Source organism: Crassostrea angulata, chromosome 7, assembly GCF_025612915.1.
Source record: "Crassostrea angulata isolate pt1a10 chromosome 7, ASM2561291v2, whole genome shotgun sequence".
NCBI classification, from domain to species: Eukaryota; Metazoa; Mollusca; class Bivalvia; order Ostreida; family Ostreidae; genus Magallana; species Magallana angulata.
The window spans coordinates 3,765,947-3,786,364 of record NC_069117.1 but is presented as its reverse complement, the minus strand read 5'-3'; the positions used below and the strand labels follow the sequence as shown (position 1 = coordinate 3,786,364).

Genomic DNA, 20,418 nt, shown 5'->3' with positions numbered 1-20,418 from the left:
TTCAATTTGCTGGGTGGGGGAGGGGTGATAAATTTGAAGTAGATGATCCCTGCATCATGGGGCGAATGTACGACTGGGGAAGATGGGGAATGCTGCCAAGAAGTTAGCATTACACAGATCAGGAAGCATCTACTGATGATTGTTATAAACAAGGAAAGACTTTGATGTGGGTGCTGACGTTATGTGACAGCTGGGTAATTCTTCTCATGTGCCTTACTTGATTCGTCAGAGGCTGTATCTGCAGCACGTCTTGTCCTGTGACATACCTTGTTATCATCTCTGTCCGTACTGACCACATGGGGAATCTGTCCAATCCCCTCGGGTAGTGGCATGTGTAAATAATCACAGACAGACAGACAGACAGACAGACAAAGCAATCCATGCCAGTAGACAAACAGGTGGAGTTGTTATAGAAAAAGATCATTCATGCAATATTATGATGGAATTTCATTCCTTCATCCATTACATTTTATTATTAATTGATCACATTGAGGGTATGGAGTGGTAAACTGAAGGAGACATGCCCTTCATATAGTAATATTTTTTAAATAATATTCTGCCCTGTTATATGAGTGTTTTGAAGACATTTTTATGTTACTTATAAAAAACTATGTCTCCCGTTTTTATAGGTTATTGATCTGATATAAGTGTAATCTGCCTGTGTATATATAGAGCTGGCCTCACCAGAAATCAAGTCAAGAACTATCGATTCCTAGTGGATGTTTTACCTGTCAAAACTTTTGATGTCAACTGGTCACACACTTGGCATCCCCCCTTCTACATGTCTTTGCACTCAAAGGCTGTTTGGTTTTCTCAGCCTACAGGCTTTAATATTGGCCCATGATTGAATATGCAGATCACATCACCTCACTTGTAATGTAGATGAAAATTTTACATTAAGGTACATAGATTACTTTGGCCATTTAAAAGTATATTGGAAGACGTTGTATGGAATATATTGGTGTCTGTTTGGGTGTGGAAGATCGCACTGTTACACCTAATGGTATCTGAATGAACCTTTTAAGGAGAAATTTTGACTCTAACGCGGAGATTTACGCCTGTGATGACAAGTGGAAAAGAAAATTTGGGAGATTTTTGACAGTCCGTTGGACAGAAGGAAAGACTTGCTGATGAGATGTTTAAATTTGTTTTTGGCTGGGTTCTGGAGGTCAGTGTAAATATTGTTTTAGGTGTTGAATGGTTTTCTAAATAAACCCCTCATAATGTATAAAGAAACCACATGGAATTGTTGGGTAAATCTGTTCATTCACTGTGAAGAGAGAAATCCGAGGACTTACTCCGTTAATCAGGACTGTGCAATTCTAATATTCATCAGAAATTTATGAGGAAGTCTCAAATGACAGTCCATTTTTGTAACTCACTTTACGGAATATTAACTTGAAATCATCAAATGTTTTATTGAATCTAGAACCTAATTACGCGAGTGATGATGTGGAAAAAAAGAGAATTGAACACAGGCTTAAACGCGGCGAGGGATTATTCTTTTGACCGCATTGAAAGGCAGACTTATAAACAAGGATAAGACGATTTTGCAGGATACACCACAATATAATGGAGAGTTTAAAGGAGTCATATTTTTTTGCACAATATAGAAAAGAGTTTGGAGATAAAACAGCACCGGATTCAAGTAAGTTACAGAATTGATGAACAATTTTGTTTTTTGGGGTTACCTTTAGATTTGTTGTCATTAGATTGTACATTTTGTGTGTCATTTAAATGATTGGGAACCATTGCGTGCTCTATGATACCTAGCATTCATTCATAATAAGGTTAGAGGTACTTACATCAAATTAGCTAAGGTACGCTTTTCATTGGTGTCAAATTCCATGGTGTTATTAAAATCCAATTTGTTGGTTTCATTCAGTGTTAGAGCTGGTGTTACATCTTTATTATTGCTATGAGTCACAAGACAATTTAAAAATAATGGAAATTTCTGGCTCTTGTACTGGTTCTGATTTGAATTTAACTTCAAATAAAAACACCAATCTAATGTGGGGAATGAAATAGATGGTTTTGATAGTGTGCAGTAGCAGTAGTCCTGTACGTACTGTCAACAGGTCTGTCTCTGCTGTCTTCGTGAACTTTTTAATCTGGTGACTTTTAGAGATCTCTCTTGTCACATAATTGCCACTTGTGATAGCTTTCTTGAACTCACGCAGACAGTCATCTACTGACTTTATAATCCTCACTGATAGAGGGGAACAATCCCCACCAAATGCTGCTTGATTATGAATCATTTAGCCTCCAATGAGAAGGGGCGCTTGAAATTCTTGAATATCATACAGATCTTGTAAGATTTCAATACTGACTCATATCTGATCTGCACATGTTGCGGAGGAAAGAGATCTGGGACTAGGTGGTGAGAGTGTTGCTGCATTTAATTGTCTGGAATCAAAGGGTCGCCGAGTCACTCTGTAAGGTGAGGGCTTGCATTCTGTAGATATATCTCACCTTATGTTTCAACCTTTTTACCTTCAGTCAAATTTGTGTTGCAGAGATTCACTCGAATTTCTTTGTAGGAGACATTGAAAAGTTTTTGGAAAAGGTCATGCAGCTATTTATTGCTTGTAAATTGGATAAATATGGCAATTGGGGGAAGTCAAGAGCACTGAATGTAGAATGAGAGGTCTAGAGAAGAATATTCATCACGCTTGTCGTACATTTGATTTACACACTTGGCTGGCTAGGACCTTTTTTTTAACAATAAACCACTACATGCATTTGACTAAGTCTAACTGTATGTGAGGTGATGCAAAGTGTGATGTATTGCATATACTATGAATGGCTGCAATTGATAATTTGATACACAAGCACTGTTTTAATTATTAATGAAGACTCATTATTACCTGCACTCTCAAGGTAAAATTAAATGCTGGATTTGCATCAAATATTTTTTATGTATTTTGATGAATGTTCAGTTACTTTATTTGAAGGTTTTTTGTGAGTCCTCAGAAGCAATAAAAGTAATGAATGTGTATGCTTAAGCTGATCACAGAGTAAACTGTGCTTTATATCGTAATTATCATATATCTGACTAAATATAAAAAAACGGAGGTACGTTATTAAGGTGTAGAATTTTAATGGTTTTAATAGTATTGTATTGAGCTAAACAGGTTAGCTCTTTTAAACGGATGATAACTTCACTTATATTCCATCAGTCATGCTTCAGGTGATGCAGCGTGGATCTAATTTTCCAGACAACGAATAATTCAGCTGAGATAATTGCACTGTACAGCCAAATTCACAGGAAAAATATGAGGAAATTATTTTGTGCAGTGTTTGAATGCACTGCATGGTCACTCCTGGGGGTGAAGCATGTGTCATCATAAGAAGTAGTTTATTGATATTTATACATGTAGTATTTTCATTCTAAGAAATAGTGAGGAAACCAAATACCCCTAGAATTTTCTCTTGGTCTTATAGTGCATGCTATTTTTTTTGCATTTATATGTATTACGTAACCGGAGTGCAGTAAATGTCTCATCATTTTGGTTTCTTGAGAGATCTGCAGTCTCCATCATAAAGAACAAACCTCAGACGCTCACAGCAACTGACGTCACAAACATGTACATAACAGTACAGCTACATTATAAGTCATCAGACTCTGTGATGAATATTTATTTCAGATAGAATTCTGACTAAATATGACTTTTGTTTTGGTGGGTTTGAACCAGTAACCTCTGTTTTTCTGTTGCGTCTTCTAAGAAGTACATTCCCATGAAGAGCTAAGCACTTAATGCAGGGAAGGGGGAATCTCTTGGTCAAGTTGTGAAAGAGGTATGGAACTCGAATTTGGCATCGGCTCATAATATTGACATTCTTTTCGATGTTAGGCATTGTGGTTTAAATAATTAGTAGATTATCTGTTAAAAAAATGTAGTGGTTGTGTTGGTTCAAGATTATCCCCGATTATGGTCTTGGTATGTCATTCAGAATTAGAGTATAGTAAAAGACCAAAGGTTTGAGACATTGATGTATAATCAGAACTATATTTTAAAGAATTTCCTTATTGCTTTCTGATTTGAATAAGCCTGATTTGTGTACGGTGTCTTTAAATGACAGTTGTCTCTTTTCACAATTGGTCTGAATTCATAAATTAGCAGGGCCTCTTTCTTGTTATAATTACCAACTCGATATGTTGGGACTCTCTGCTTGTATCGGGATTATAAACAAGAAATATGATACAGGTTTCAGTCCGAGTCAGAAAGGACGTGCAAATTAAGCTGGCCCCGTTTGGACCACGTTAATTGATAACGCATGCAAATTGGTTTACAAGCAAGGATTTATCTAGTGTCACAGGTGAATTATCCGTGAGATGTTTCTTATTCTGGACCATACACAGGCCGGTCCAGTACCTCATACCAGACTGTTTAATTAGGGACATACACAGGGGAGCACTTATCCCGGGACTATTATAGATGTCTTGCCATCATGTGACCTTGATTAGAGTATGTACATTACTTACTTGTGTGTTAATTTATTCATGTGTGGAGACTTTACGGTCAAGTTGATTTGAAACTTATTTGAATTAATTACTGGACATTAAGTGGACTAGTTCAGTGACCGACTGATAGATTAGTGTCCGCACTATAGCCTACAGCACCCTCATGGAAGAAAACACAATGGACTTGTTTGAAAAGCTTATAGATAATGCCCAATAATGGACTGTATAGCACGCACAGAAACATTCAGATGTCATAAAGCTGAAAAAATTTGTTTTTGTGATCTTGTACATAATTGATTCAAAGGATCTTAAAAGTATACGGATCTTTGTGTCGTATTTAAGTCTGACTGCAGTATACCGGCGAAGAATGGCCGAGATTATTAAGAATATGATGAATTTTATGAAGTGCAGGACCGCTAGACCATTGTAGTGTTTATTTATTGGCTATCATCACAGGGATGTAATAATATGGCAGTGCAGTGTTTACCGTGGTGGTGTAATTCCTTGTAGGTCAGTTAGGGTGATCTCGTTTGATAAGGTGTTCCGACAGGTGTTGTACATTAATAGAGTGCTAGCATTTACACATACCATATAAACGGCGATGGACTAATTCCTGTACTTACTCATGGGGTATATATATGTCAGGGACTGTTATTTCTTGGAAATCAATGATAATCCTTGATGAGAGCTACATGTAACGATGCCATTACTCACTAATTCCACAAATAGGAATATGAATTATAGATCATGTGTTTTGTGTGTCTTTGATGAAATATTTGTGTACCGTGTTGACGAGCTGAAAATGGAGAGAAGAAAGCATGTGAATGAAAGGGAAATTAGAAAGACACTGTAGTGGAAGAGATAATTTGAGGAATTTATCAAGATGATGTTTGCTGTGACAGGTGAGAAACTTGAGTCTGTGAACAGGTAAACATATGATGTAATGTAGAGTGTAGAGGGGGGCCATTTCTGTGTGTTCTCAGCAAGTTTAACATAACCCTAATTACGATGAGCCTTTGAGGCAAAACCCAGAAAGTTGCTCTTATATATCTGACAGTTTATCATCCTCTTCCCCCTAGTATGTTGGGTGCAGATACATAAGGCAGCGAAAACAAAAACAAGCCCAGAATCAAGAGATGAAAGTGTCTTCTGTTGATGATACAATCGAAGAACTAAACCCAGAGCCCGAAGCCTGGCAAACCACCAAAATCACATTCAATGCATTCCTCTTCGATGTTTATACATTACAAGAGAGGAAAATTTAAGAAGGATGATTTTATAAAGATGATGTCTTAAATTGCAAGTAGAGTTTTGGTGGGGTATAAACAGTGGTTAACCATGTGGCCCTTCCACTTGACTTTAGCTTAGACCTGCTCCGCTTGATGTGGCAATTACTCCTGGCATCAGCTGACATTGGACCAAACAAATGTAGTCTTTTATTTGCCGAGTAATGTAAACTATGGTATTTAAGGTCTTGAAGCTCTCCACTAGAGGTTGTTTTCAAAATAAACACATCAGTTGAACAGTTTTGCAACTGGAACAAGATTTTTTAGTGTTTGGCTGTTCCAATTTGTTAATAGAGTTGTTTTATGACACATTATAACAAGTTTGCATCTTGCATCCCATGGAAAGCCCTTCAAACACTCTCTCCATTGATTGCATTCTACTAAGAGTATATACTGATGCTGGTGCTATGTGTTGTTCTTCCTCCTCTAGGGCAGTGTTTTTGTAAGGTCATTGAAGATATCACAAACTTGTAGGCAGTCGCAGAACCTTCAAGTCAGATATATCAATCAGTTGGGAGATAGGGCCAGTCTTGTATTTCCTGATTTCCTCTCAATTATTTTATTTGTGTTGATTTTGTGATAAAATCATTTTATTCCCTGCTATTATCTTAGTATTGAGAATTAAATCTCTTTTATCTCTTTAAGCATATACAGCTGTCTTTAAATGAATGCAGGTTTCATTTTTTTAATTGTGCATAGGAATTAAATTGAATACAAACACAGTGCTTGAAGTTTGACAGTATTACATGATCAAGACAAGATCAGGTACCTTGAAATCTAAGTCAGGTAGATACGTAAGCCTTTTAAGAACAGGTGAGATCAAATTTGATACAGTAATAGCTTCTAGACCATCAAAGAAACAAGTTTGTAACAGATTGTCAATTACGCTATTAAGTGTTTACGACCTTGTTGAGCCTTTGTAGCAGAACCTGTTACTGTGTCTGACCAGGTGAAAATTGTTCTCTGGGAAGTGTAGATGTTACAGGTAGATCTGTGTAATTCAGTGGGCCAGGGGTTGGGTTGGTGAGGAGTTTTACCCAGGTTCATCATATCACTGCCACAGGTTCCGTTGCAGACACTTCGGCAGTCAGGATCAGTAACTCTGTCGGCAGTTCATTCATCAAGTCAACCCGCCTGTCCTTTTAAATGATATAGAAAAGGAGTGCAATTTTCCTTTAAGTTTTTTTTTTCTCTTCTGACATAGTGCATACATATGTAAATAGCTGGAGTGGTGCATTAGGAGAGTTTGTGATTTAATCCAAGGAGAATAGCTGGGCCTGCAGTCAGTGAAGTGGGCAGGTCGGACAATCACCGGGGATCGGTGTCCGGGATTTCATTCATGTCTCCTCGATCGTTGAATCAACACTGGCTTTTAGTTTTGTCAATTCAAATAGCAAGGAATTGGAATGTTTACATCACAAGCATTCTGCGACATGTTTGGATTACACCTTAGATTTCTGCAGTGCAGGCAACATGAATAACTTATCTCTGTGAAGCATTCAGCCCAAGGAAAACAGGTATAGCAGGAACTTGTCCAATGTGTGGATAAACTTAGAATGGAATAGCTCACTGCCTAGGTGTAATCTTATTTTATGTGATATTGAATGCCTCCTTATTTATTTTTTTAGTTATGGTACTTAATGTAGGTGTGAGCCCATGAGAAGTGAGTGTTCTTGTATGTGTGTGTGCGAGTTTTATTTGACTGTTTCTTATATCACACCATATTCTCTGTGTCAAGTCGATTATTCTTAATGACTGCTCCAGACACTGTGTGGGATTAGTAAGTAGTAATTATCTTAAACTCCAAAGAATGAGATTTCTGATAGTCTCATTAGGAAAGGCAAGTGGAGAGATAGTATCAGTAAAAGAGAATATCATTGGTAAAAGCAAGTGGAAAGCTGGTAATACTATCATTGGTAAAAGCTAGTGGAGAGTTAATATCATGGATAAAAGCTAGTGGAGAGTTAATATCATAGGTAAAAGCTAGTGGAGAGTTAATATCATGGGTAAAAGCTAGTGGAGAGTTAATATCATTGGTAAAAGCTAGTGGAGAGTTAATATCATGGGTAAAAGCTAGTGGAGAGTTAATATCATTGGTAAAAGCTAGTGGAGAGTTAATATCATAGGTAAAAGCTAGTGGAGAGTTAATATCATGGGTAAAAGCTAGTGGAGAGTTAATATCATTGGTAAAAGCTAGTGGAGAGTTAATATCATTGGTAAAAGCTAGTGGAGAGTTAATATCATAGGTAAAAGCTAGTGGAGAGTTAATATCATGGGTAAAAGCTAGTGGAGAGTTAATATCATAGGTAAAAGCTAGTGGAGAGTTAATATCATGGGTAAAAGCTAGTGGAGAGTTAATATCATTGGTAAAAGCTAGTGGAGAGTTAATATCATTGGTAAAAGCTAGTGGAGAGTTAATATCATTGATAAAAGCTAGTGGAGAGTTGATATCATTGGTAAAAGCTAGTGGAGAGTTAATATCATTGGTAAAAGCTAGTGGAGAGTTAATATCATGGGTAAAAGCTAGTGGAGAGTTAATATCATGGGTAAAAGCAATAGGAAAGGGAATATTGACTGGGGAATGTGGCCAGAAGCACGTAAGATTTGATGGTATATACTGCAATGTCCCACAGGATATAAAGAGAATGTAAAAAAGTAAGGCAGGTGATGTGTATCCTATGGTATTGAAAGGTTTGTATTGACAAATGCTGAATGATGAAATCTTAAGTTCAAATTAGCCTTTGTCAATAGGCTCTGCCGAATGCTGGAAGATCTTCTCCATACATATTCTCTGTGTTCTGTAGAATGCTTCCTAACCTGATAAGATGTCAGATTCATCTTCTCTCTTGAGAGCTGTGTCTGTGAGTCAGCCAGGAATAGCATATCACTGATGTATCAGCTTGATAAAAAGGTTTTGTGAGAGATATTGATCCCATATTGTGAAAAAACAAAACTGATTTGATGTGCTGTTGGGGTCTATCCTTCACACTGTTTAATTTCATTGCAGTATGGTTTAGATAATTGATGAGAATCGGAGGGAATATTTTTAATTATCAAGCCCTTGGGGATTGCCACTTACAACTAGTCTTGTCGTATTCCCTTTAAAAATGAGCCCATTCTGAGTTTTTGCCTTTTTAAAAAAATTTTTTTATCAGGAGCTGGCATTGGTTGTTGGGGTGGGTGTGTGGGTAGAGGGGTGAATCACGGCTAGACACCTGTATTCTGTGTCAATTATTAATATGCTGCTGGGTCAGAGGTGCACCGAGTCTATAGAACCCAATGTGACAGGCGTGCAAATAAACGAGCTGATGAAATTACCAGGGATTACATCAAATTTGCATGGATTAATGCAGTGTCTGGTTTCTATTCTATAAATAATCAGCCAGCTTGCATCGCTTGAGAAAGAAAAAAAAGCCTAGAACCTTTTAATCCTACATGCAATTTAGAAAAAAAATTGTGTTAATTGAACTTTTATCAAGTTTGACAAAGGGTTTACTAGCAGTGTAGATACCATTAATCATGGTATATATTAGCATATAACATTGTTTTCTGGGATTTTTATAACTTCCTGACATTAAGATAATTAATTCTTACATGGGTAATATTTCCAGCCTTTTTGTTTATTTACTATTTCAATGCATTAAAGTCAAATTATTACTATTAACAAGAAAGGGAGCTATTAGTTATCATGATATTTATATTGTAGCAATTGATGTTTGCTGAATTTATAAGGTATAGGTTTGTTGTTTTCTGAAACATTATGGAGGAATAACTAAGCATTTTATTTGCACAAAATTTCCATGCATCTTTAATGTTTATAAAACCCTGAGGCAAGTCTTACAAGTTTGAGATGCAGAATCTATACATACATAAATCAGTAAGATGACAGAGTTAGTTCAAAAAACCTTTTATTGCAAGTAGATTACGGGATGTGAATTGAATGTATGCATCTTAAAGATGTGGTTATAGACTCTACTCGTAGGCCTTTGACCATCGTCACAAACCTTGGGTTTTGTGTCCATTTTATTCATAGAATGGACACAAAACCTGTGGCTTTTGACGATGGTCTTTGACCTTACAAGATATGATTGTATACCTGTATGACTTAGCAAATTACATTATATACCTGCATTACTTAACTACTAATGATGTATACCTGGAGGACTTGACACCTGTACTGGTGTAAACCTTTATGATTTAACATGTTACAGTGTTTGCCTGTATATGTAACAGGTTACATGTATGGTGTTTACCTATATGAGTAGCAGGTTACACTGTATTGTGTATACCTGTATAAATGACATGTTACAGTGTATACCTGTATGAGTTTACAAGTTACAATGTTTACCTGTATATGTAACATGTTACATTGTGTATTGTATACCTGTATATGTAACAGGGTACAGTGTATAGTGTTTACCTGTATAAGTAACAGGTTACTCTATATAGTGTTTACCTGCATAAGTAACAGGTTACAGTGTATACGTGTATGAGTTTGCAATTTTTCATGCAGTAGCCATGAATTGACTGTGTATTCTGAGTAGTTATACTGATGCAGTAGCCATGAATTGACTGTGTATTCTGACTAGCTGTACAGTAGCCATGAATTGACTGTGTGTTCTGAGGTAGCCATGAATTGACTGTGTGTTCAGAGGTAGCCATGAATTGACTGTGTATTCTGAGTAGCCATGAATTGACTGTGTGTTCTGAGGTAGCCATGAATTGACTGTGCGTTCTGAGGTAGCCATGAATTGACTGTGTGTTCTGAGTAGTGCAGTAGCCATGAATTGACTGTGTGTTCTGAGTAGCCATTAATTAACTTTGTATTCTGAGGTAGCCATGAATTGACTGTGTGTTCTGAGTAGCCATGAATTGACTGTGTGTTCTGAGTAGCCATGAATTGACTGTGTGTTCTGAGTAGTGCAGTAGCCATGAATTGACTGTGTGTTCTGAGGTAGCCATGAATTGACTGTGTTCTGAGGTAGCCATGAATTGACTGTGTGTTCTGAGGTAGCCATGAATTGACTGTGTGTTCTGAGTAGCCATGAATTGACTGTGTATTCTGAGTAGTACAGTAGCCATGAATTGACTGTGTATTCTGAGTAGCTGTACTGATGCAGTAGCCATGAATTGACTGTGTATTCTGAGTAGCTGTACTGAACTGACCCCACATTTTCTGGTTTCTGAAGATCTTTGTGTTACCCATCTGTCAAATGTCACAGATGTCAGATCTAGTATTGCCCTGTATATAGGAATTACCCGATAACCTGGATATCCCTGCTCGATTATATCTGCCCACATAGATATGTATGTCATACCTCAGTGAACCATGGTCAAAGCTATCCAGTTCCCCCCAACAGATATCGTCTTTGCTGATTTTGATCAGGTTCCATGACCCGAACATTTAAATGTGTAGTTTTTAGAATTATCTTTTTACTGCAAAGAAATAGTAGTGTCAACACTGCTTAGAATAATAAGCACTCCCTTGTTCAAACGCTCCCATTTATTTTGATTTGTAGGACTTTATTTACGTTATTTGTTTGTATATTTTTGTTGACTGTCATAACAGAGTTCAGCGGCCCAGCTAACGACAGCCAAGTTGTCACGAAACATCTGTCGTCCTGATTTTTAAAAACTTCAATCTTTGACATGAATTGTAGGTAGACAAAAATATTCTTGTTAGGAACTGAAGGAGAAGGTTTAATTATGTTTCTGTTAATATCTAACAAGGTTGTCAGACTCCATTAGGAGTTGTTTTGTTCCTGGGTGTATGCCTATCTCTGATTTGTCTGCCGAGTGTTGATTCCAGCGTTTGATTTACTTACAGGTCGACGCCGCTACATCAGCCGGCCTGGCAGTGCTGATCTCCCCTACTCCTCCTACGCCCTCTCCAACCATGACTACTCCGGTAAGTACTTACAATGTATGTCTGTACGTCTGTCTGTATGTACGTCTGTGTGTCTGTCTGTATGTACGTCTGTTTGTCTGTACGTCTGTTTGTCTGTATGTCTTTTTGTCTGTACGTCTGTTTGTCTGTATGTCTGTTTGTCGATTTGTCTGTATGTCTGTTTGTCTGTACATCTGTATGTCTACGTCTGTATGTCTATTTGTCTGTTTGTCTGTATGTCTGTTTGTCTGTATGTCTGTTTGTCGATTTGTCTGTATGTCTGTTTGTCTGTACATCTGTATGTCTACGTCTGTATGTCTATTTGTCTGTTTGTCTGTATGTCTATTTGTCTGTTTGTCTGTATGTCTGTTTGTCGATTTGTCTGTACGTATGTTGTCTGTATGTCTGTGTGTATGTACCTAGGTTTAGGTTAAGCATAGCTGATGACCCAGAATAAGACTCACTCCTCTATCTTGATCATAAGGAACATGTCTTACACTGCTTCTCTTCACATGTACCTGCTACATACAGATAAGAAACATCTGATCAGCAACCAGCCTGTCTGTTGGTCCATCTGGTCTTACAGACTGCTTTATGACAGACTTGTGACCAAGGCAGAAGTTGAATTGAGATTTTTGCAACTTTTGTTTTCTTTGAGTGAAAGATGAAATGTGATACTTTGGGTTATAATAATGATGATAGTAAATGAACTGATACATCAAATTTCAAATTTTATCACCTTTTTGTATATTCCAATGTCAATTATCTTTGGCTTTGAAATAGCTTAAAATAGCTCTTGCTTTAACCAATTGTGAAAAAAAAAAGTAAGGGTTGATAAATTTTGTTTATTATTATAAAAGAAAGTACATCTCAAAAAGGAGGTGTCCCAATCCTCCTTTATCTGTCAACAGTTCGCTAAGTAATAAGGATGTCGTGTAAAATGAAGGGTTGATTATCTGTATAGGTCCTGTTTTTTTGTCTTTGATTATATGATTTTATGTTTTACTTTTGCAGGTCCCTCTTACAATGGCTATTCTAGTAGCTTAGACCCTCACACTTATGAAATTATGTCCAAATATACGGGAGGATATGACTACCCACAATCCTCAGCTACTCGTTCATACAGCACTGGTTCAAGTTCAGGCTCTCAAGCTTTAGGTTCATCATACGGGCACACATCAGGTGGACACCAGTCAAGTCAAAGACCGCAAAGACATGCTTCTTACGGCAGCTCATACGATATTGGAACAAGATACAGTGGTTCCTCAGACATTGGAAGTAAATACAGCGGTTCCTCGGACACTGGAAATAGATACAGTACTTCAGACATTGGTTCTAGATATGGTGGATCCTCAGATCCTAGATCCAGATATGGAGGTGGTTCCACTGATTATGGAACTAAATATGTCGGCTCTAGTGATTTAGAATCTCGGTATAGTGGCTCCAGTGACTTAGGTACAAAATACACCTCTAGTGACCTTGGATCCAAATACACATCCAGTGATTTAGGAACTAAGTATGGTGGTTCCAGTGATTCAAGAACAAAGTACGGTGGAGGTGGTGAATTTGGAACAAGTTACGGTGGTGCCTCCAGTGAGAAGTATGGTGGTGCTACCAGTATAGACAACAGTTCACGGGGTCATCAGGGGAGCGAACTCAAGCCAAAATACTCTAACAGGTAAATACTCATCTCACCTCTACTTTTGTTCACACTGTAAAGAGGACAGAGGTACTGTAGACTATTAAGTGAGTTCTATAAGGTAGAGAGGCCATTATCCCCCCCCCCCCCCCCAAAAAAAAACAAAAAAATTAAAAAAGGAAATAAGAAATATGAAGTCATTGCATTACAGAAGGCTGTTCTGTTTCTTGTTGAATAAGAAGTTGATAATGTGTTATTTGCCCTGATAATGCATTTAGTCTTTATTTACTTTAGTTAGGGTTCAATCAAGAAAATGGTTTAGATTCTTGAGTGGCTCAAATATGTTGGTGACAAAAGAGAGAGGAACTGGTTGTTAAAGTACATAGAAAAAAGAAATACAGTGTATATTTAATCTATAAAAATGATTCCATTTGTGTCAAAGAAGTTCGCGACATTCAGATAGGAAATGGCACTTAACTGCATAACTTTGAATGGATGTAGATACTCTGGCTCGCTGATGAGAAAAGGCACGCCAACTCAGAACTTGATCGCTGATTGTCCCAGATATTCCAAAAGACAGGATTTCTGGGTGCAATCAAATATCTCTCACACTGTAGCCAGGTAATTGGTTGGAGGGATTTTTTTTTCTCATAAGCTGAATTACATATCTTCTACCATCCTGGAGAAATACAAAAGCTTTGTTTGTAAAAATGCTTAGTCTGATAAATATAAAGGTCTGTAAACTGAAATAACCCCAAAGGCAGGCTACACACAAAACACAGCATATTAGTTTTCACAATTTATCAAGCAGTTGATCTTGGTTGTTTAGAAAGGATAATAGGTGATAATATCCTTCTTTACAAATAACTTTTGAAAAAAATGAATTAGAATCCTTACGTTGTTTAATAACAGAATTGGTTTTTTTCCTGCTGGCATTGCTTCCAGGGACTTTGACAGTGTCAGAGAATTGTATGTGACAGTATTCGTAATAATTGATACCTGAAGATTTGTTTAACTATGTCTTTCAGACTTATGCGGCTTCCAATTATTTGTCTCTTCATTTTCAACAAGAAAAATCAATTCAGAACAACCTAGAATTATTCTTTTTTTGCATTTAAGTAAAGCACATTGAGAAAACAATAGAACCTTTTCAAAATTATCAGATGTGGTTCTAAATCTAAAATAGTACGGTAATATAGATACTAAAGTGTTTTTTAAGGAAACTTAAGTGTACCTTGAGGTTGCCAGGTGAATTTCAGGTGTGATAATTGAACTGCCTTCAGTGCACACAGACACTGTAGACGGACCTGTTTGTTTTACCTGCAGTAACGAGACGTTTTTATTGCATGCTCTCATTCTCATTTAGTTATTTCTCATTTCGAGGAACTATTTTTATGCTACATTGATTTAATCATCCATTTATCTTGGTTTGAAGTTAATTTAGTTTAACCCTCTTTCTTCCTTACGTGGAAAAAAAGGAGACGTGTTTGTTTTGTTCAGTATACAAGTTTATTGGGTGAATTGTAGGCTTTAAGTCAAAGGGCGGAGAAACTGATAGGCTGAAGAGAAATTATTACACCATGTAAAAGTCCAAGTGGCCTGAGGGGGTGCTTGTATCCAAGTCTGCAGACATTGCAGGAACCGTCCTTCATGGGTAAAATAGACTCCCAGTATAGAGGATTTCAAAGGATTTCATCATCCTATCAATGACAAACATTTGACTCATTATTGTGTTATCTGTGAAGATCCAAATATTTTATTGAACCCTCTAAGATCAGTAGAAAATATGCAGCATTATATAATTGAGAGGAGTATGAGATTGTACCCCAAGTTTGGCCTCTTCGGAAGGTGCCAGGTGAATTGGTTTATGATAAACTTTTCAACACCAACCTTGATAAGATTGGTTTGTTTGATAACTGTTATGAAGAAGGCTTGATTAGCAAAGAAAATATTTGTAAACAAAGAATAAACAGATATGAACATCTGAACCTTTTATTCAGAGGGATACACATACTATCAATCTTTTCTCTATGTGAATAGATAATGACTTCAACATTGTAAATAAGACACTGGTAAATATCAAAGTTATTAATTTGCTTGTATAGAAATTTCTATCTTATTAATAATGTGATTTTGATTTCAATACCTGGAAAGCAATGAACTGACCTGGATTTTATGTGCAATTTTTGTAGATATGGAGACAAAGAGGACTCCAATCTGCCTGAAACCCAAACAACCAGAAAAGTAAGACCTCCATATGAGCGCTACAAACCCCTGCCAGCAGACGACAATCCTCCACAAAGTCAGGATGTGGATGTCCAAGAAATCCGGTCGCGGAGTCTGAGGTACCGCGGCAACAGAGATGACAAGAAAGAGACGCCACCAGACGCCACACAGATCAAAGGAAGCTTCCAGATGTATCGGTCAAGAAAACCCAGCGACATCGGTGGAAGCTCGGACCTGGAAAAACCAGTTTTTTCCTCTGTAGAAGATTCAGTGGAATCATTAAACAGTGCTTCTTTTAATGAGAAGTGGAAAAGAGGGAGTTCTGGGGATTCACAGCGCGGACTTGAACAAACTCGAGACAGTCTGGAGAAACCCAGTTTCGGATCCTTTGAGAAGGATAGTTTCGAAAATAAAGATTCCACTGAATTTTCTCAGTTGGCACCTTGGAAACAAAGAAAATTGGAAAGAGAGCAAAAGGAGAAAAGGGAACTTGAAAGAGCAAAGGAGGAAAGTGAGAAAAAAAGTGAACAAGCAACAAAAATGTTGCCCAGCCAACGTGTTCCCACTCAAACAAAAGAGCAGACGACTGATCAAACTAATGAACAGGAAGTCAAGAGAAGAAATATTTTGGAAAAATTGGAACGACCCAAATCTGTGGATGCTGATGCTATAAAACATCTCTTATTAACCAGTGAGAGTCCTCTACTAAGATCGAGATATAGGGAGGCCGTGAGAAAGCGAGATCATTTAAAAGATTCCGTGGATGGTGCTTCAGACATTTCTCAAGATTCAGAGAGTAAAAGTCGAGAATCTAGTCAGGCCAAGGAATGGAGTTCGGCCAAAGCTCTTCATGAATCTCTGAGGCATAAAGAGGATGTGAAAGTGAAAGAGACGGGAGAAACAGCTTCAGAGAATGTCAGGAAAAGTCTCGCAAGGATTGAAGATTTAAAAAACTCTGTGCAACAATGTGATGAAGTCCCTAAATCTCAGCCAAATCGCAGTGAACGCTTAAAACAGGACAATATGGAACAAAATCGTTTGGACCCCAAGAAAAGAATTCTTGTGTCTTCACGCTCTAATGTTGATAGTGTACGTGATTCTGTAAAACAGACCGATGTTGAACAAAATAGTTCAAGTGTGCCAAAAACCACTGTCTCTAAAACATCAGATGAAACCCAAAGCATAAAACCTGAAAGTCTCTATTCCAGGAAAAAGCTATCATCATCTGACTCAAAAGATGAAACTAATAAAAGTGAAATAAAAAATCCAGACACTGCCACTAGTGATGATAAATTAACGAAGTATTACAGCAGTGGAAGTCAAGAGAAGATACAGACAAACGTCCAGTTGTACAAAGATAGCAAGTCAGAGAGTGAAAAGAAAGAAGAGGGTGAAAAAGCACCTTCTAAGCGTGCCATTCGGTTGGGCAGGGCACGACATCATGGACAAGAGGGGCCTTCACTTGTGAAACACATGAGTGACCTCTTATTTGAGGATCCTAAAAGCATTCGATCAGAGAGAAAACACGCTAGTGAGGAAAAAGACACAACTTCAAACAAGCCTCCAGCAGAGAAATCCTCATCCATTCTCAGAACGTCAAAGGCTTTCTCAGACACAGAAAAACCTACTCCTGATTCATCAACAAGTTCCAGATCCATCCGAAGTGCAGACACAGTTGTTAAAAGCATTGATGATAAACTTAAAAGTCAAGAAGACAAAACCCTAAAGTCAGCATTAGACACCTCTCCTAAAGAGACGGACGCAGTTGATAAGCCAAGGTTTCAGCGTGTTTATGGTAGAGCTAAAACCACTGATGTCAGTAGTCTTTTGGTGAAGAAGGCAGCTGAGCAGAAGACGGACAACAAAACAAGTCACAATTTGAGTAAGACCACAGATTCAGTGGGATCCAAATCTAGCACACCAATGACAGAGGAGAGAACAAGGACACAAGAGAGATCAAAGACACCTTTAGCCAAAATAGAAGAAAAACCCAGAGACTCTGAAGGAAAGCAACCAGAATGTAGCGGGGACTTGACTTTCCCCTCTGCTTTTTCTGTGGATGTTAATCAAATGTCACGAGCTGAGAGAATAGCCAGGTATAAAGAGGAGAGGAAAAAGCAGCTAGCTCATCTGGCCACCATGTTTACAGAGCCAAGTGACAAAGGCGGAGGAAAAGAACTTGTGCCGTCACTGTTTACATCATCTCGCGAGGGTGGTGAGGGATCACTAGGCCGCTCAAAGAGCATGAGGGAAGGATCACCTCAAAAGTTCTCATCTCCTGTGGCTAGGTCCAAAAGTCTGAGGGAAGATTTGTCTCTGAAAAAAGAAGCAACAGAAAGTGTCCCAGAAACTGAGAAAGAGGCCCCACCATCAACAGAAATGGAATCATTTGATGAATCTGGAAATGCTATTCCTTTAACAATGAAGATAGCACAAAATAAAAAATTATTTGAAAAAAAACTAAGTGAGGATGAAGACACTAAGACATGGCACCGCAGATCTTTAACTGATTCACCACTTGAAGGTAACAGCAGAAGAAGCTCATCAAGTTCAGACAGGAGAAGCCTTGGAGATGAATCGTCAATAGAGAAACTCAAACATAGGTATCTGTTTGGAACAGATTTCTCGGAGGCTAAGACCAAGAGACAATCATTAACACAGGAGGTAGCCCCTTCCCCTCCTCAGCTGGACACATCTACCTCATCAGATGAGGTGACCTCAACAACAGCCATGTCTTCCTCTATTTCATCAGAGGATCCCAGTAAATCGGAGGAAATCTTGTTCGACATGAAGAAGGCCAGACAAGCCTTTTCTAAGCCTGAACCTGTGCAAAGTTTTATGTTCGGAACAGCATTTTCTTCTTCTAAAGAAACAAAACCAGATTCTAATCTTGTCAGTACTGGGAATTCTAAATTGTTAGAAGCAGAGAGAACAGGATTTGTTGAAGAGGATTCTGATGCTGCCAGATCACAGAAGAGGAGAAGGCAGCTCCCCACAATACCCTCAGCCCTGGGGACAGGATCCCCGACCGATAGTGTGTCGAGTAAAAATGAGAGTGAGAGTGACCTGTCTCGGCAAAAGAATGAGACTGTTCAGACTGTCTTAGCTCCAGAACCTCAAATAGCTCGTGCCAAAGTGTTTGATGGAAAATCCCGTACTTCTTTGTTGTCTTCAAAAGCTACAGATAATGTGTCAAGCCCTGTATCTAAGAGATTAGAGGGTAAAACTACTGTGTCAGGTATTCATTCTACAGATAATTTAGTTTCTAATGAGAAAAACTTGTCAAAGTCTGATGTAATCTCTAGTCCATTAGTGAGAAAAACAGCAACTCCAAAAACTGTCTCAAAATCTGTAACACATAAACCTGATGAGAAACCTGTCTCACACAATGTAACTTTATCTACCACTGATACTATGTCACAAGAGAGAACGAAACATGCTCAACAAGTCCCTAGTAAAACAGAGAGAATCATCAAAGAGCAGGTGAGTGCCAAAGACACAGAATCTCAGGATACAGACACCACAAATAAGGCAGGCTCCCGGTCAACTAAGCTAAGGAGACGTAGTCCCGTTAGATCCCGATCCTCTGTCACTCCTGTAAAGAAATCAATACCAGCAAAAACTGATCAGGTCCAGGATGATTCAAAAGTTTCAACAACTTCAGAAACAAGTAAGTCAAAAGTGGAAAAACTTCACACCTATAAGAAGCCTGATTCAACACAGAATGTCCCAGCCAAAACAGCAGATACAAAACAGAGCACAACAGAGGCAAGTAAAGCAGCAACACAGCAGCTCAGTCACAAACTTCAGGATCAACCGAGAAAACTGCTCCGACAAGGCAAGTCACAGTCCAAGGCTGAACAGAATATACAGGAAGTGAAACCCACTAAAACAGATAAAACTCGACCTAAAGCAGAAGTGACCCTTGCTCCAGAACTGCATGAAACTCTAGAGTCCCAATTTATGGTCCCTACCAAAACCCTTACAAAGTCATGTGATGAGAGGGTAGCAAATGCAGATTCTTCCCCTCGGCCAGAGAATGTTCCAAACTTTGGAACAATACCTAACTCTGAATCTGCCCTGAAGTTTGACATCTCCAGAGAGGAAATGGTTCTGAATGGGGAAGCAGTGTCAAAATCTGAATTGGTGTCGAAAGCTGCAGTGACAAGGCAAACATTCAAACAAGTGCCAGTGACGGAGGAATTGAAGTATGAGACATCAGAGAGTGAACACACAGGGGTGGAAAATGTGCCCCGGTCCCACTCAACCCCAGAACCAGAAACTGCACTCAAGTATGATCAACCCAGGGCTGAGATGGTGCTGAACCCAGAAAAAGTCTCCAAACGAGAGTCACTGGCTAGAACAGAGGTCAAGCAGAAACAGGAAACATATGAAGCGGAGCAGGTCAGTGAAGGGTCGACAACTGAGGGGGGACAGGTCAGTGAAGGGTCAACGACTGAGGGGGGACAGGTCAAGAAATCGACAGAAGAATCTGGAAAACCAGCAAAGAAAAGGTCATTCAAAATCCGACACAGTAGATCAATGTCTGATAGACCGGGAAAGTCGTCCGTTCACAGAAGTAAAACAATCAGTGAGAGGGAGCTCCAAGTAGCCAGTCCCAGAAAGACCGGGGATATCAAACCGTCCAAAGATGATATAAGTCAAATTCTTATGAGGTCCCAGGAGACTAACTTAGATGACCTTCTGATGGAGAATGTGGACTATCTGTCGGACATTGAAACAAACGACCCATGGGGTGTCCACAAGGTGGGCAAGAAGTCCGAGCCCGGGCACCTGAGGGAGGGGCTACACATGCGAGCTAAACAGGCACAGTCCAGCCTCAACAAAGAGGAGTCAAGCAGCCTTGAAAGCTTAGACAGGTGAATATCAATAAATTGTAAAATTAGTAGATAAA

At 38.5% G+C, this 20,418-nt stretch overlaps 1 protein-coding gene and 1 long non-coding RNA gene across 19 annotated transcripts in view; one reads left to right on the top strand and one right to left on the bottom strand.

Annotated features, from left to right (window-relative positions):
- The window catches only part of LOC128191763 (uncharacterized), a 63,144-nt gene that overhangs the window by 7,534 nt on the left and 35,192 nt on the right, over window positions 1-20,418 (top strand). For 12 of the 18 annotated variants that reach the window (XM_052864023.1, XM_052864026.1, XM_052864036.1 and 9 more), the window contains 3 exons: window positions 11,579-11,659; window positions 12,653-13,316; window positions 15,470-20,383. In XM_052864023.1, coding sequence (XP_052719983.1) covers window positions 11,579-11,659; window positions 12,653-13,316; window positions 15,470-20,383 — 5,659 coding nt within the window. Of the gene's footprint in view, window positions 1-1,557; window positions 1,649-5,110; window positions 5,368-6,618; window positions 7,269-7,392; window positions 7,415-11,385; window positions 11,408-11,578; window positions 11,660-12,652; window positions 13,317-15,469; window positions 20,384-20,418 lie in introns of those variants that run through there. The other 6 variants (XM_052864025.1, XM_052864027.1, XM_052864031.1 and 3 more) reach the window with 6 other exon arrangements.
- On the bottom strand, window positions 13,222-14,661 carry LOC128191765 (uncharacterized). The gene is made up of 3 exons (XR_008244458.1): window positions 14,512-14,661; window positions 13,756-13,956; window positions 13,222-13,350 (listed from the first exon to the last, which is right to left on the bottom strand). It is a non-coding gene; the product is annotated as an uncharacterized LOC128191765 (long non-coding RNA).